At 39.2% G+C, this 14551-nt stretch overlaps 1 protein-coding gene across 2 annotated transcripts; it reads right to left on the minus strand.

Moving 5' to 3' along the window:
- Nucleotides 1-379: 379 nt before the first annotated feature.
- Nucleotides 380-3135, minus strand: LOC127630072 (lysophosphatidic acid receptor 6-like). Of its 2 annotated transcripts, none has more exons than XM_052107481.1 (2): nt 2658-3135; nt 380-2320 (listed from the first exon to the last, which is right to left on the minus strand). In XM_052107481.1, exon 2 carries the CDS (start codon nt 2244-2246, stop codon nt 1149-1151), a length of 1098 nt encoding a protein of 365 aa, XP_051963441.1. In that variant the 5' UTR covers nt 2247-2320; nt 2658-3135; the 3' UTR covers nt 380-1148. The 2 variants fall into 2 exon arrangements, with proteins under 2 accessions (XP_051963441.1, XP_051963442.1); XM_052107482.1 differs by having other exon boundaries at nt 2654-3135.
- Nucleotides 3136-14551: the final 11416 nt, after the last annotated feature.

A 14551-nucleotide genomic window follows, 5' to 3' on the forward strand; every position in this document is an offset into this window, starting at 1 on the left:
CCCCAAACCTCAACTTGGTTTTACCTGCAGCAGATTACATTTTCATAAATGGAAAACACTGAATTTTAGAGAACATTATAGTGTTACTGAGCTGGTTCTATACAGGTAAGCATTTGATTCACAGCTCATAGTTACTGACACTTGTAGATAATGACCAATGTGGTTGAAATGTTGTTATGTACCATTTAGGGTGGGAGGCTGTTCTTTGAATGTCAGCCACTGAAGATGTCAAACAGCCCCAGAGAAAGAACATAACCTTATACATTGTGGCCATTAAACGTTCACATTTACCATGACAGATATATTGTAAAGAGTATTCAGAGTAAATCCTGAATAATATTTAGATAGAAGGAAAAAACATAAACTTGTGATTGCAGTTTTAAGATTGTATTGTTTCTTGCAAACATGCTATTTAAACAGTCATTACAGAGAAAGGAAGAATTATCTATTCTAAATAAATACCTCTGACTGTGATTTAAAATTGTTGTTTTCAAATGAAGTTTGTAACAGAAAACTAAACAGTGCATTATGACAACAGTATCACTGTCAGTGCAAAGTTAATATACAGTAGGATATAAATTGCCAACAAACGTTAGCAGCTTGTTAATAGTATGACACTTCAGGCAGTCAATGTGTTGTCAATGGGTATTGCAATATCTATTTCATATCTGGGTTTAATTAAATAGTGGTTATAACATTTTATGCTATTTACACATTCACTTGACATTTTGTAAATGTAAGTACATTCACATATTGTTAGAAATTCTGGTATAATTTTTCGAAGTTCCAGTTAATCTATTTGCATGCGTCTTACACCACAGTTCAGAAATTCAAATGTTTGGAAATAATTCCTTTGAGGACAGGTGTGCCGTCCAGTACTGGGCTTGAAGTATGTCTTTAAGAGGGAGTTAAATCCATCTAAAAGGGCATAGTTTATTTATTGACCTGGAAAATATGAACAAACCCATTTAGGGCATATTCTACATGTCTAATGCCATATTTCACTCACCATAGAGTGCTTTTTGGATATTAAATTTCCTTAGATCTAGTTTATGCAATGACTTTGAGAATTGAACCAAGATATGGGTTTGCATCCCATATTTGGGCCATGTATCCATGTGTCTGATACTACTTCAATCTCCTAGTTCTCATACATTAGACTCATTGTGGAACATCTTGTTTTTAATAGACTTCAAGCTGAACTGAAGGGCAGAGCTTGTCTCTGACTGCAAGGCCACAGAGAACTTGGCATCACATGAACGGTTAATCTGTGACTTCTTCTTGATGGAGTTTTGTATGGTTTCTGAGGTGAAGTAGTATACAATGGGGTCGAAACAGCAGTTGGACACAGCAATGCACAGTGCGATGGGATAGATCGTCCGGACCACCGATTCCATTGCGCACCCCTTTAAGGTCTTTGTCCGCACCATTGAGTAGAAGACCAGGTTGACATTGTAAGGGATGAAACAAAAGCAGAAGATGGAGAGATGGACGATGATCATCCGCAAGATCTTTGTCTTGTTCAGCTTCCCTCCCCGACCAATGGAATTTGGCCTCCTCAAAGTTTGGAGCACCATAGCGGAGCAAAATACGTTCAGGAGCAGAGGGATCAGGAACCCCACAGTCTCTATAAAGATCACCACCTTGGAGAGATGGCTCTTCCACTGTTTCGAAGAGAAGTTCTCAAAGCAAGATGTGGTATTGTTCTTAATTTTAGTGCTGTTAAGCATGAAGCCAGTTGGAAGACTTCCGGAGAGCACCAAAACCCAAACAGCAGCACACACGATCTTGGCATTCCGTTTGGTCCGAAGCCCCCTCGAACGGAAGGGGTATACGATGGCGAGGAAGCGGTCCACGCTGATGCACGTGAGGAACAGTATGCTCCCGTACATGTTGGTGTAAAACAGTGAGACAGAGAGCTGGCAGAGGACGCTACCAAACAGCCAGTTTTGCTGAATGAAGTAAAAAACTCTTAATGGGAGTGTGAGCACAAACAGCAAGTCTGATACCACCAGGTTCATCATATACGTTGTGGTCTCATTCCGCAATTTCAACGAACAAGTGAAAATGTACATGGCTGCAACATTGGTGATGAGTCCCACTATGAAGACAATGCTGAAAATGATGCTGTAGAGTGAATACTTGAAGTTGTCATTCTTTGGACAAAGCGTATTATTGTCACTGTTGTTGAGGCTGCCGCCCCAGTTCTGGGCTGAGCTGTCCATCAAAGATGTAGTGTTGTACATCTAGCTGAGAAACAAAGGCACGCTATGGTGTGGCAGTCAGGCAAAGGCAACAGGATAAGAGGATTTCCCTCAATCTAAGATTCAACAGGTTCAAATAAAGCATGTGCAACAGACAGGTTAGATTTAAACCACAAAACGCCCTTGGCTTAAATGTTACATATATCTCCAAAATGCATTTATTCTGTTGACAGTTAAAAAATGCAGGCAATCAAACACTTCTCTGTGGCATCTCTGTTAACAAAGCGTGCTAGATTCTGTGTGTGTGTGTGGGGGGGTCACTTATGTTGAAGGCATTTCTCCACAGAGAATGGAGCAAGATCCCAAGCACCTCTCCCCTCCCCCTTCCTCTAGCCCTTTTCCCAGTCTTCCCACAGGATTCTTGCCCCAAGGTTAGAAGTTCTACTCACTCACTCCAGAATTTCAAGGCAATAAGTCCTTCCCTCCGGTTTGACTTGAGGAATACCTTATGGACACATCCACAAGCAGCTAAAGGGAAACAGAACCCTGTAGAATCCTCTAGCCATTCATCCCATTGATGAAAAGCAGTCTTCTTTGTCTGACATTCTAATCAAAGTATTTCCCAAAATTTGTTGTTTACTGGATTGTCTTGAAGTATCCTTTCAGTAAGTCCTGTCTTTATTCTCAGTTCCACAGATGGTCCAGAAATTGCACCTGTAGATCACATGCAGCACGTTGGGTTCACGTTGAGAGCTAGACACACTATCTCAGTCCTGCTCTCTGAATGTGTGACAGTGTAAATGAGTGAGTCAGTCCTGCTGCTATGATTGAGGGACTCTTTTCTGGCCCACCCCCTTCCTCACTGCTCTCTCTTGGTCTCTTTGTCAGCAATAGCCTCAGCATTCTGTGCTCGATGCATTGAAGAGGCGGGAGGGAGGCAACCGTGCTGTGGAGGGTTTTACAACTGAAGTGTTATCATGACTTGTGAATTCACTTACCATAGCCCCTCCTATCTCCTGGATTGCTCCCTCCCCCTCTTTGAGAGAAAGAGCAGACAGCCAGAAATGTTTGTTGTGCTGTGTGTAAGGTGCAAGTTGGTGTTTTTATCATCTCTTTTGACTGATTAAAAATTTGTAATGTTTACTTTGATTGTAAGCTTGAGGAACATTAATTGCTTGGAGGTTACACTTTCATAGCTCATGGTCTTGGAAGAATTTGATGTGAAATGTTTTGAGTTCATATTGAAATGTTTGATTTTGATTGCAGACTTTGGTGTTTTGAAAAATCTGAGCATAGTTTGGGAAATTGTTGAGATCTCTATTTGCCCTCTTTGTAATCTCATTGTTGTCTGGGAAAAACATTTGTGATATTAAGGAGATTTGAAACCTTTGTTTCCTACAGGAATAGATAGCTATATAGAAACTGTAAACTGTGGCCTTTTCTGAAATATAAGTAGCTACACTGAAAGCAGACTAGAGAAAGACAGAGGAAGTGTAACCAGCTACCTCATGCAAAACTTCCTTTAAACATGACTTAAGTAAATTTCTGTACCTCACAAATACTGGCAAATATTCTGATTATTGTTTAGATCCCCAAAGGCATTTTGGAATAAACACTACACTCCTGTGACACATTGCACTTAACCTACCATATATTATGCAATTTTGTGAGGAACTGTTCTTATATAAGATAATTAAGATGACTTAAGCCTGGTTTACGTCACATGATAAAAATGTGAGTAAGTGTTCAGTGATTAGCTCATCCCTCTAAACAGTATGGTTTGTTTATTTATGACAGGAGAACTCAGTAATTAATTAGCACAGCCTAAACATGATGAAGACACCAAAAGTTTGCTGATAACTAAATCACATCACGTGCACAGTTGTGCACAAGAAGTACTGGCTGAAATCAAGAGCTGCATCTTGTTTGGTTCAATATGAGGCTATGGGCACAAGTAAAACGGTGAAGGTGAGGTGTATGCATGGGGATATTTACAATTACCATGTAATGGCACTCATTATTAAATTTCAGGGCCAAAAGCATAGAGTGGAGGCTGCGGTTAGTTCCTGCCTCACCCATCCACTAATTTTGGGAACTAATTGGCCAGAATTTAAAGTCTATTAATGGGAATATGTGTGAATTGGTCCTGTGAGAAAATGATTAGATGTGAATAGTGCAATGCCTTGGCGGCGGAGGCAGTGCCGGGGCGATCTTCGTCAGCTTAGAGGATTCCCGAAGGGGATTTAATTCTGGAGCATTTACGAGACAACATTTTTCAGTTATTAAGGATCAGTTGTTTCGAGTGGCACAGGATGCTCCGCCCGCTCCCCCAGAGACACTTCCTCCCACAGCTCCGCCCGCTCCCCCAGAGACTATTCCTCCCGTGGCTCCGCTCGCTCCCCCAGAGACTATTCTGCCAGCTGCTCTGCCCGCTCCCCCTGAGACTCCTCCTCCTGCAGTTCCGTCCGCCTTACCCAGGCCTCCTGACCCAGTCCTTGTCCTGTGGCCGCCTCCCAGGCCATCTGACCCAGTCCCTGTCCTGTGGCCGCCTCCCAGGCCTCCTAACCCAGTCCCTATCCTGTGGCCGCCTCCCAGGCCTCCTGACCCAGTGCCTATCCTGCGGCTGCCTCCCAGGCCTCCTGACCCTGCCTCAGCCCTGCAGCTGCCTCCCAGACCTCCTGACCTGGTCCTCACCTTGAGGTCATACCCTTGGTCTCCTGGCCATCCCCCAGATCTGCTCTGGTCTCCTAGCTGTCTGCCAGATCTGCACTGGTCCCCTTGGTCTCCTGGACCTCCTCTGGATCTGCTCTGATCCCCTTGGTCTCCTGGCCGTCCCCCTGATCTGCTTTGGTCACCTTGATCTCCTGGCTATTCCCCGGATTTGTTCTGGTCCCCTTGGTCTCCTAGCCGCCCGCCTGATCTGTTCTGGTCCCCTTGGTCTCCTGGCCATCTGCCTGATCAGCTCTGGTGTCCTTAGTCTCCTGGCCACCTGCTTGATTGGCTCTGGTCTCCTGGCTGCCCACCTGATCCGCTCCGGTCTCCTTATTATCCTGGCCATCCGCCTGATCAGCTCAGGTTTCTATGGTCTCCTGGCCGCCCACCTGATCTGCTCCCTGACCTTGCCTCGTTCCTCTGCTCCCCTTGTGCCCCCCTTGAACTGCCTGTTTGCCCCTTGTACTCCTTAAGGGGGCTTAAGTTGTCTTTTGTTTTTGTGCTTTTATGTTGGAATTCTTGTTTAGTTTCCTGTTTCCTGTGTTAGTTTTGTAGTCCTTGTAGTTTTATTCCTTGATTGATTCTCCCTGATTGTTTCACCAGGTGTCCCTTGTGTATTTAAGCCCTTGTTTTTCCTATTTCCTTTGTCAGTTTTTGAGTGTTTTGTCCATGCTCTGTGTTAGGTCGCTAATGAGGGGAATGTCAGCACCTCGTTTATTGACCATGGTATGGTTTTGCGCACAGCCATTTCTTTTTACAATTAAAAAGTCACGTGAACAAATTATACTGCTATCGCTGTTGCTAACTTTAAAACTAGCGGGTTGATGTCCCATGTCGAAAATCCAGTGACGCTGATAGTGAAGATTATCTCTGAACAATCAGTGATCTGCAGGGTTTTGATGTCACATTTAGTATCGGCTTGCTTGGAACCTTGACCGAGGTGGTACTAAAAAAAGTACCAGGTACCGGGTACTATCCACAGTGGAAAACCCCCAAAAAGGGAGCAGAGACAAGTCAAGTAGTAGAGTTGTACCATGCAGTGGAAAAGCCCCATAAGAAGCCATGTTATAAGTAGAATAACATACTGTCTCCTGGGCATTATCTCAAAATAAACCCCTTCAGAATTATACTAATCCCTCTTTCGAGGTTTTGTTTTGTGACAATGACCGTCTGACTTTACATTATCCCTTACACATATTTCATGTTACAAAAACATGATCTAAAGTATGTGTTAGGTTACTAAAGAGTGGTGAAAATTCTCAAACCTTCAGAACTGACATGAAAGCATAAATAAGATTAATTTTGAAGTCTGTGACAACACTGTGAAACATGTAAGAAGTTTTATGACTATTGTTCTGTTTTCTCTATTGGCTCCTTTTTGTGTAAGATATTTCAAAATAAATGTTATTTCAGTTTTTCAAAATAAAAGCCATTATATTGGCTTTTCCTTACAGAGTTTTATGAATATTCACTATGTAATAGGGTCCATGCGGGTATGTTGGAGTCCAGGGTGGATGCCTATATCTTCAGTAGGACAGGCCGGTACTTGCACAGCAACGGACTGGACCAAATTACCCAGCGGCCCACCAGGAAAACACCCAGCACCCCTGTGGCTACTGTTATGTACTGCCCAATGCAAAGTAGGGATTTTGGTGTACTGAACAGAGGCCCTAAAAGGTCTTTGGAAAAATAGGTTTCTCTTAAAAATGTAGGAATGTCATTGCATTAGATAATAAAATATGAAAGCAAGTGCCATTTATTTATTTAAAAAAAAAAAAAAAAAAAGATAGCACAATACCAGCGGTTGCATTAAATTAAATATTTTCGTCATTGTCCGAAGGACAAACTTAATTTGCGATTCAAACTTAATTTGAAGAAACTTCAAAGATCTTGACATGTGTTTGCATCTTTTTGTTTCTTAACAACTGAATTCTATTGGCTGCTAGTCATGACAACAGGCACCACAGTGCAAAAATTTTTAGAGAAAGCACTAAAATAAGCACTTTATACCTCAGACAAATAACATGTCCGAAAACCTTTTCCCCAACAAACAGATGTTATGTACATGTAAGTACAAGGGAAATTGTGTATTTTAGGTGCTTTCACAAGTCAGCCTTTCTTCAAATATTTTAAAGATCTTAATCACCTATCAAATGCTGTCCATAAGTGCAAATAAACTATTGTCTTAGTTAATATGAGGTTGTGGAAACAACAAGTTTAATAATAATATTTTTTATATGTATATGAGTTGAAGCAGTAGCAGCGGCAAGACCCAAACGCAGAGAGAAAAGAAAGAAGATTTATTTTATACAAAAAACAATGAGAAAAAACACAAACTACCACGAAGGGGAAAAAGCACAGTCCAACGCAGGCAACCCTCTGAGACGGGACTGGGGCAGACTAACAAAAACAGGACCGACCGTAACTGACAGAACAGATCAGGCACTGGAAACAGGACCGACATGAGAAGTAAAATAAGATGAACTGGCACTGGACAGCACACATGCGAAGCTTAAAATTAGGAAAGATATCAAACAGGTTTACAGACAGACGGATGTGACTAATGAACTAATAATAGGCAAACAAGGTGCCGGGTACCATGCAAGACTGAGAGACATATGGCAATACAAAAACAAAAAAGCAACGTCTCTCACAAGACACAGACACACAAATGGCACGAGCGCATATAGCCAAGACAATAGGCAACATGTGCTCATGCCTAACAAAAGATAAGATGAGAGAATGCATGGCAACACCAACAAAGCAATGCCATGCATTCTCACACCAGAAAAAAGCCTGAGTGTACATCGCGAGGCAAACACCATGCGATGCACACAACAGGTGACAAGATGAGACAGGACACCTGTGCGAGAGTTCGGCCACAAATAAACCCGACATCTCAGTCCAAAGTGGCCAAACCTTCGCTCAACATGAAGACAGATCGCGACCTGGGCATGCAGCGCAACGCAAAGCACGTTTGTGGTCACTAGAGGCAGACATAAACGATTGACATTGAGTGCATGCCGCCAAGAAGACATAAGCGCAATGCACTCACACCAATAAAAGACAGAACATGGAGCATGAGTGTCCAGATCCCGACACAGACCGAAACCGAACCAGACAAGGAAGTCAGGATCCAGACACCATGCTCCGGACATGAAACACAAGACCGACCAATGAGCGTACGGCAGGGAGGCAAAACTGAAGCCATGCGCTCACAAAGACAGAAGATAAAACACCAGATAGACACAGAACAATGATGTCACAACCCTGTCACACAAAAAGCCAGACTGACAGAGTGACAGGATAGTGACAAGATGAAGAAAGTGTCACACAGCAGGACACTGATGACAATGCTTATAAATTTGTCAATTACTCACATAGCTATGTGTAAATGTTTATAAAAATGTTTTTTTATGAAAACAAAGTTGGCCAGAATATCTACATATATAAATATAAACAAATATAAAAATGTGATTATTCAGAGATTAATCTCATACTTAATATGTTGTCTTTGGTTGTCAGGTATGGAGATAATGCGCACATACAAAATGCGCTGGATGTGTAAGATATTTCAAAATAAACGTAATTTCAGTTTTTCAAAATATTTAATGTCATTGCATTAGATAATAAAATAACAAAGCAAGTGCCATTTATTTAAAAAAAAAAGATAGCACAATACCAGCGGTTACGTTAAATTAAATATTTTCGTCATTGTCCGAAGGACTCTGATTTACGATTCAAACTTATTTTAAAGAAACTTCAAAGATCTTGACGTGTGTTTGCATCTTTTTTTCTTAACAATTGAAAGAGTGTAGAGAAAAGAAAGAGTTGCTAATAAATGCTTAATCATAATCGCTGCAAATTTTAAAGCAGATACATTCCATATTATTGAGCATGTAAATGTGATTGATTTTTAAAACACTGATTTTGCTCAGAACGTATTTATGTTTCTCATCATGTAAGAACATAAATGGCCATCTCATGATGTAATTCAGAATTCAAGACATGCTGCATCAAGCATGTTGGACATGCTGATGCACAATAAACATACATATAATCCTCATATAGCAAATCTAGAAGAGTGGAGCTGGGGTGGAGGTGGGTTTTTGAGAAAAATTTGCAGCACACTGTAGTAAAACTGGCTTATTTGCAAAACTGAGCTATTTAAATGTTAGACAAAAACAGACACACAAGTTGATTAGCTAGCCGCTTACATGTCAAAGGACCAATCAGCTTACACAATGCAAGCCGATTGATTGGCTTAATATGTCACATGAATTTCAAAGAACCTATAAGCTTTCACCACATATAGTAACATGGCTGAACTTAGTATACATAATGAAAAATGCAGTATATGTTTTGTATACTGCACTAATGCTGCATTCCTTTTAACTAAAAAAGTCAGGTTTTCCAGCTTTCTACAAGGAAAACTGCACTGGTCAAACTCATGCGAAAATTTTTTACTTAGATTGCGCCTAGATTTAGGTGCGTGACATCACACAAACATGTCAGCACCCAGGGAGATATACAAAGCAAGTAATAAACACTACATATACACTTTTATTAAATAATATTGATCAATGAGTAGAAGATTCTACATTACATGATATTAATGCTTGTTTTACAAACAATTGCATAGACAGGTGTTCAAAATGTTTTTTTTCTTTAAATAATCGTACACCTGTAGCACAAAGTCGAACCCCGGCTAAGCTAAAGGGAATGTCCTTAGATGTCTGAGAATCTGGCAATGGAATGCCTTTATGGTCCGAGATCGGAGATATCAAGAAGGAATATCCCACATCTGACTTCAATGGAACGCAGTATTATTCCATGAATTACTTTTGTTTCTTCTTTTTTTTTTTCGCATTTTGAATGGTGTGGAAAAGTAACTATAATTAATAAATGTTTATAGTTAATTTGATGTGATTGCATCCTTATTGTATGACATAGTACATGAAGCTACAGCACAAAATAAACAGAAGAAAGATTACTGTTTTTTCCACATTTGTCCAGTAAACTGTATCTTAGACCATCCGCTGCAGCCACTTTACCGTCATTACATTTTCTGAGCGGAAACTCTGAGCCACAGTCTCTTATACAGCTGCAATGAGTGCTGCATTAGGCCATTATGTTTCATAAATTGCAACAATTTGTGGGTAAATAAAATGTGTATGCTTTTCCTGCTTCCTCTGGTCACACTATTTTATCAGTACACAGATCAATGTTAATAACCTGGTTTGTTGATAGCTGCCTTTGCTGAAATGCATTAACTATTTATTCTAACAGCCAGTATGCTTGTACATAATGGAGAGGGAAATCAATATCATCGCTCTATAATAGCTGACTGATTGCTCAGTGGTTCTAATTACAAGTGGGTATACTGTAGATGGCTAATTCCATTTATCGAGTACAAAGTATGTCTGCATGACACATACTGACCGTTTGCTTTCTGCAAATATAAAACATTGGGAGTATGCCAAACATTGACAAATACTGTTTAACATTGTTGCAAATCAAACATAAGGGCATTATATTTACACAACTGCTTAGATTATGCATCTATTAAGCCTTTAAAGAAACAGTGCACCAATAAATAAAAAATGTGGTTATTATGCCCTTTTATAGAAGTGACTAGACCTCTGAAGCCAAGCAATAGCCTTGTGTGAGAAACAAAGATATTTACGTTTCTTTATGTTCAATGAAGATATTTTAAAGGATGTATGATGTGTTTTTGTCCATACAATGTAAGTCAATGGGGCCCATCGTATGGACAAAAACATATCATACATCCTTCAAAACAATCTTCATTTGTGTTCTGCAGAAGATAAAAAGTCATACTAGTTTAACACGGCATGAGGCTGAGTTAATGATGAATGAATTATCATTTTTGGGGGATATGATTCCTTTAAATTTGTATCTGTTTGTCACACAAAGCTATTGTGTGGCTTCAGAAGATTTGGAATATAGTGCACAAGTCATATGGGCTACTTTTATGATTGTTTTGTAGTGCTTTTATTACTTTTTTGGTGCTGTTCCACAGAAGAGACAAAGTCTTCCAGAACAACGTGAGGGTAAGCTAATGATTTTTATGTGTACTACTCCTTTAACCCTTAAACTCTGTTGGATTTGTGGGCTGCCGTCTGCAATTTTTCACACTCAAATTTAAAAGCTCATCATTCACACATACTGTGGAATAATTGCAAAAAATGTATCTAATTTTTCAGAGAACCCCCCAAATAATAAAAAAAGACTCCAATTATTTATAAATAATATTGTATGTGTTAATAATCTTATGATAAACAGATTTTTTAACCCCCCCTTTTTTGTCCTAACTTTGTAAACATGCAATTCTATTCACTCTTCTCACTTTGAAAAGTCTCATTTTATTCGACTAGATGGTAGCAAGCACTAGAATGTTTTTTTCTCTATCCTATTCCATCACAATATACAGATCTGAAAGCTGTACTCTAATGCCTTTTAGCCCTAACAGATGTGCTCGTCCATAGACATTCAGACTAATTTTCAGTTTAAGCACCACCCTCGTTGTTTTTTTTTTATATATATCTGTACCCCTGAGTGGACTAGACGCTCAATCTAGGTGTCATTAGAAAGCTGAGATCTGATCTGATTTTATCATCAATAGTCGAAAACATACTGCTCAGATTATTTGTTTTGCATTTTGGATGGATTATTTTGTTCTGGACATCTAAGATATAAAATAAGATATAAAATTGGATTATTCAGCCAAGCAGGCTCACAGACAAGTAAACATTTAAGGTTAAAGCAGATATGAAATGACAATTTTGGCTATTTGGGGCTTATAGCAGCATTTATTGGAGCATAAATGAGACGTTTGTATTTGATGACTTACAGAAATCATATTTCACTTTGTGATTCTTTTGAAAATGTTTTGAACTGTGGGATTAGGGCAACAGAAATAACTGTACAGTCACATTCTCGAGAAAGAGAGATTTCATTTGATATGACTGTTCTTTTATTTTTATATCAATATTTTTTATAAATGCAGAAGTGATGGTTATCTCTGAAAAGTTTTTAGCTGTCATATCGAGAGAACGTGTGGCAACGTATTTGTGCAAACTAAAAGATACTGCGTCATCAAGAGTTGCATCATAGTGCTCGTGATTGTGTAAAAAAAAATACACTTTATAAAATTACATTTATAAATGCTGTCATATAAACAATTTGTTATTCATTCAGAGAGCTTAATGTCTCTTGATACTGTACAAATTCTGTTAAGGTGATACTTGAAATGTTTTTATGTATTTCTGGCTCTTGGTGCATCAGTCATGAAGCAGAACTTTATTTTACATTTATGTGTCTAAGACCAGGGTTATTTGCAAAATATGACTGGCAGTGTATTTCACAATGAAACAAATGATCTGATATTTCCCATTCTTGTACGGAAGGAAACTATAAAGCCAAATGAAACCAGGTAATGAAAGTAGGCGAATGATACTTGGAGAGATTACGTTTTGAGAAGTGTAATTTGTTCAACGTTAAAAATAATGTTACATTCTGCGGTGCTCTCAAACAGCAACATTGGCTCAACCATAATAGTCTGCATTTTAGCTAGTATCTACGGTCTAATTCTATTATCATTGCCTAGTGGTTGAGTCATAGCTTATCTGTATTTTTAGTCACCACTACCAAGTGTGCACCAAGTCATAGGGCCAAAAAATGTATATGATAATTATAACCTTCAATTATTTTATTTACCAAAGTCAGCTAATGCAAGCTAACATCTAGTTTATTTGGTTTACAAGGCCTGAAATATCAGAAAATGAAAGTGAATAACGAATGAGAAAACATTTTAATAGCTGAAAGTTAAAAACATGACAGATAGCAAAAGCAAGAGATCATAATGTCAAGGTTTCCCAAAACCCACAGATTCAACAGATTTTGCCATTTTCTGAAGAAAATCTGAAGAGTGGTGCTTGCCCATGCAAAACTTGCTACTATCAAAGTGGTTTTCAGCTCATTGCTATGTTGTTTGTAGGAGGTTGCTTGAAGGTCCAAGTCAAAAGAGCACCTTTCCCCTGTACAGTCCCGGTACTTTCCCCTTAGGCACACTTGAGGAGACTTTTTCCTCTTGCATTCGAACACATAAAAGTAAAGCCTGTATTGACGTCATCTAGTGTCAGCAATTTTTCTTCTGACGTTGTTTACACGCATGATTCAATAGCAACTACAAAATCAGCAACACTGATGGAGGATGCCAGGATCGGAGCTACACTTTTGTTAGGGTTGTTTTAAAGCTAAATTCTGTAACTTTTTAGTTTTAAAATTAGGGCTGTTAGTCAATTAAATTCTTTTATCGAATTAATTACATGGTGTTCTGATTAATCGCATTTAATCGCATTTACAAATATTTGCTGAGAAAGCTAAACAATATATAATATAAAAACATCTCTTAGTTCGTATTTGCCCTCCATCAAGTGTTTTGAACGCAAGAACGTAACGCATGTTTGTGTTGTGCTGCTGCTGGATGGTTTTGTTCACTGTATAAACTGTGTGTTGCCCACACAGCTGAAGTTTCACTTACTGCCCTCTGAAAGTAAACAGGTGGTACTACAAGCTTGCATTTCTCAGGAATCTTCCTTTTTACGGTCCGGGGGCATTGAGATAAATTGCGTTAATGTTTTTAACGCGTTATTTTTTATAAAATGAATCGCACGGAATTAACGTGTTAAATCGACAGCCCTAGTTAAAATACTTTCTTCTAATCCAGTTTATATACAGAGACAACTATAAGTAAGCCATTCATATGTTAATTTTCTTGAACACTGTAATCACTGTGTCCCTGTGGCACTATAAAAATTCCTGTGTTCGTTTTGAGTAACCCTCTTAGGCCCGCCCCAACAACGTCACTCAAACAATGGCGTAAGTTGGGGATCAGTACTATCTGAATGTTTGAATAACTGCAGGTGAGGAGCGTATTCAGGAAACGTCCACACAACACGTTTTCTTTTAACACTAAAACAGGCAACATGCACCACAAGATACACACTCTTTAGTTAGTTATAGGGGGTATGAGAAAGAGTTTCTCACCCAATCTTGTTATCATTTATCATAGTTGGGTCTGTTTTGAGTATTTGAGTACACACTTAGACACACACACACACACACACACAATATGATTTAAAATAAGAGGCGAAGTCTGAAACTCATAATTTTTTGCGTCAAATAAATACATTTTTGTACGAAAACTTGCTATGAACTTGTGGCAAATTGTCCGTTATTGACAAAGGGTTGCTGCAGGTTCAACACTACCTGTGAAGACTTGCAAACTTCTGGCAAACATTTGCAGCAATTCACAAGCTCATTTTCATGTGAAAATAACGAGTGGCAAATTTTCTACAGATTTGTGGCTATTTTGCTAGAACTCTAGATTTTTTTTTGTAAGGGAATAAACCAAACCTCAAGAGAGCCCGGGGCTCTTGTTGTTTTGGAAGTTTGTAGTTTTCACTGCACTTCAAAAATTCATGTTGTACTGTGCGGTCTCAAGATTGTAGGCAGTCGTGGAGATGTTGAGGCATGTGTTTTCTTAGGAAGCTCTTGCAAGCAGTAACTAGACAGCTCCGTTTCTACTAATTCCATTCTCTCAGTACTGT

Source organism: Xyrauchen texanus, chromosome 36 (genome assembly GCF_025860055.1).
Source record: "Xyrauchen texanus isolate HMW12.3.18 chromosome 36, RBS_HiC_50CHRs, whole genome shotgun sequence".
NCBI classification, from domain to species: domain Eukaryota; kingdom Metazoa; phylum Chordata; class Actinopteri; order Cypriniformes; family Catostomidae; genus Xyrauchen; species Xyrauchen texanus.